Source organism: Ochlerotatus camptorhynchus, unplaced genomic scaffold (genome assembly GCF_037179485.1).
Source record: "Ochlerotatus camptorhynchus isolate MF236.1 unplaced genomic scaffold, CSIRO-AGI_Acam_v1.1 ptg000434l, whole genome shotgun sequence".
Lineage (NCBI taxonomy): Eukaryota > Metazoa > Arthropoda > Insecta > Diptera > Culicidae > Ochlerotatus > Ochlerotatus camptorhynchus.
The window spans coordinates 5,326,200-5,329,548 of NW_027040920.1; the positions used below are offsets into that span (position 1 = coordinate 5,326,200).

General features: G+C 43.3%; 1 protein-coding gene across 1 annotated transcript; it reads right to left on the bottom strand.

The window, feature by feature from the left end:
• Positions 1–2,344: 2,344 nt before the first annotated feature.
• LOC135711627 (histone H3-like) lies at positions 2,345–2,895 on the bottom strand. Its single transcript, XM_065234494.1, has 2 exons — positions 2,885–2,895; positions 2,345–2,786 (listed from the first exon to the last, which is right to left on the bottom strand). The coding sequence occupies exons 1-2, from the start codon at positions 2,893–2,895 to the stop codon at positions 2,345–2,347; spliced, it is 453 nt and encodes a 150-aa protein (XP_065090566.1).
• Between the last annotated feature and the right edge of the window lie 454 nt (positions 2,896–3,349).

Sequence of the window (3,349 nt, forward strand, 5' to 3'; positions counted from 1 at the left end):
CTGTGTATAAAAGAAAATGATTTACTAAGTTTGACAGTTGCACCATGACGAAGTGGCAGCGTATTCGTGATTTGTCCCACGCGCAAATGTCGCAAAAAGACATTTCAATCGCCGTGGGAGTGTCCCGGTGGACCGTCAAAAGGGGTTTAGACCGATAAAAGAAAGGACAACTATCCGGGAAGGTGTCCACAGGTCGTCCGAGGTCAGCTCGGATTCCGAGGGTTATCGCTGCTATCAAAAGGAAGATTCGGGTGAATCCAGTGCGTTCAATAAGGAAAATGGCACAGGAACACGGGATCAGTGACTTTACAGCACGGAAGATCGTAAAGGAAGAAGTCGAGGGCACGGAAAAAAAACTCACATGATTACCAACCGCATCCGGGAGCTACAAGTCGAACGATACAAGAAAATCTTGAACTTCCTTAAGCGAAAAAATCTGGTAATCCTGTTCACCGACGAGAGCATGTTTACCGTCGATCCCGTATCAAATTCCAGAACCGACCGGTATATTAGTTCTCTTCCGGTAAAAGACGTGGCCGACGAGCACAAGAACGTGTATCTGACCAAGCATCCTGCTAACGTTATGGTGTTTGGATTGGTGGCTTTCGATGGCAAAATAAAAATGGACCCGGTGTTCATTCCAGAAGGCGACAAGGTCAACACGGAGATCTACATCGGGATTTTAAGTAAGTATGTTTGTAAGTATGACAAAGGTATGTAAGTATGTATGTTTAACAAAAGGAGCAAGGATAATCAATACACGCATGCCAATAGGAGTCAACCAATGATCGATAATAATTTGACTGTGATCAATACCACATCCAAAAACCAACAAGGGTAAAAATGCAGGCTAGCTACGAAAATCCGGAGGATGTAATAGTAGACAGAGCGAGATCTACTGATGAGCAGTGTTGGCAAAATCACAAATCAATTGATATTTTTCCGCTCTCATGCGCTCGCAATATCACGCGTGATATTGAAACAAAATATCATCCTTGATATTGATTTTACAAGTTCCTTTGATATTGCGAGACTATTCACAACGTGCAAAAATCAAGCTGAGAGTTGACTCGACACAAAAATGATTCCGTTGCACATCGTTTTCTTAGAAAGAGAAAGCATAGTTTGCTATCTCTTTTTAATCTTCACCGATGGCAGACGCGAAGGAACTGCTGCAAGCCGTTTCGGTTGCATTCGGGGCTAAAGCAAACATCATTAAACTCAATCTCACCACAGTTTGGTGAGATTTCCAGTTGGTGAGTTTTGTTAGCTTGATATTCCGAGCTGCGATATCACAGCTTGCAAAATCAACCGCAGTTGTTAGCTTGTTGATTTTTGTCTACGAAAATCAAGCGTGATCTTGGGCGTTGGTGAGATTTGATTTTGACGTTGGATAACGTCTTTCGGCAACATACGGGGGTACAAAATTGAAAACAGTCATTTTGGATGCGTTACGAAAAATTAAAAGATTTTGAACGATAATAACTCAACCGTCTCTCGATAGATTTATGAGATAATGGCATCAATCGATTGAAAATATTTCTAGCAATTTGCTGAATGTTTCAAAACTATTGATTTCATTCTGTAAACTATTGAAAAATGGTTAAAAGTAAACCATTGTCTAAAGATGGTGAAAATCGATTGATTTTTTTTATATTCTTATACTTTCTCCAACCGAGACATCAGATGCCAGTATCTGACACCTCTGATATTTTCTGTTCTACTATATAAGCGTCCAACAAGGTCGCCCGTTTCATCATTGTCTATCCGATCGTCGACCCAGCAGCAGAGCAGCAGAGCAGCAACCAGAGCAGTGGAAGCAGAGCAACGGCAGCAGAGCAGCGGCAGCAGAGCCTGGGGGCGAAAGGGCAACTACGCCGAGTGCGTTGGTGCCAGTGCTCCGGTATACTGGGCTGCCGTCATGGAACGCCCAGCTGCTGCAGTTCTCAGTCGGACGTATTCACCGTTTGCTCCGCAAGGGCAACTACGCCGAGCGCGTTGGAAAAATGGCCCTTTTCAGGGCCACAACATTATCAAGAAAGAGTTTAACGATTAATTTTCTAAAGTTGAATCTTCGCAGAGCCATATTTTATCTCGAAAAATAATTTTAAAATTCTTAACAACGAGAATCTTGAAAACATAATAAAATTTACTTAGAAAGTACCATATGTTATTTTCTAGTGGATATGAAAATAAAGTGAAATTCATTTCCAAATCATATACCCGGCTGTGTTTGTTTTCAAAATCTAGACAAGAACGGAACGAACGATTTTTAATTTTAAAGGTCACTTCAACTCTTTTGAATTATTTTGGTGGCCCTGAAAAGGGCCGGTTTTGTTAAGATTTAGACGGGGTAATTAAGCGCGTTCTCCACGACCAGCTGGATGTCCTTGGGCATGATAGTGACGCGCTTGGCGTGGATGGCACACAGATTGGTGTCCTCGAACAGACCGACCAGATAGGCCTCGCTAGCTTCCTGCAGAGCCATAACAGCTGAGCTCTGGAAGCGCAGATCGGTCTTGAAGTCCTGGGCAATTTCACGGACCAGACGTTGGAAAGGCAACTTTCGGATCAGCAGTTCGGTGGATTTCTGATAGCGACGGATCTCACGCAAGGCGACGGGGCCTGGCCGGTAGCGATGGGGCTTCTTTACTCCTCCGGTGGCTGGAGCGCTCTTGCGAGCGGCCTTCGTTGCCAACTGCTTGCGAGGAGTCTTTCCTCCAGTGGACTTGCGAGCGGTCGCTGAGCCATTTTGTTGGTTGTGATGTGTATTCAATGAAAGCACACTGTGGAATAAAAAATAAAAATCACTTCCATTCTGTTTTATTAGAATCACAAACCATACCAATCAAAACCACCCTTAAGCTATCCCCACTGCCTAAACCGGCTCGTCATGATGGAGGAGTGGAGCACCACCTAAATTATACAGTTTACAAAGAAACCAACTTCGCAAGGACTCCCCTCCCCCCACCACTCTTAGTTTATCATACAAGTGTATCCACGACAAAAGCATTACTCAAGGCCTTCTTTAGTATGAACTAGAGAAGATCTAAGTGAGGAGTTGATTCTTCTTCTTCTTCATTCCTTTATTTAACGTCGATCTCTGTTCCGCAATCTAGTGCCAATCACCGACGGGCATCGATTGCCATCCATTGACGGTAATCGAATGTGCAGGAAGGCAGCTTCCACACATGGGCCAGGACCAACGACTCTACCCAACTAACATTTTCAGCTTTATAAGCCAACCCAACAAACATTGAAAGCTGAATAAGAGCTTGTTCATGCAAAATTTAGCTTCTTCAGCATTTTTTAGCTTATTCAGTTTTTAATCAGTTTAAATTGTATGTTG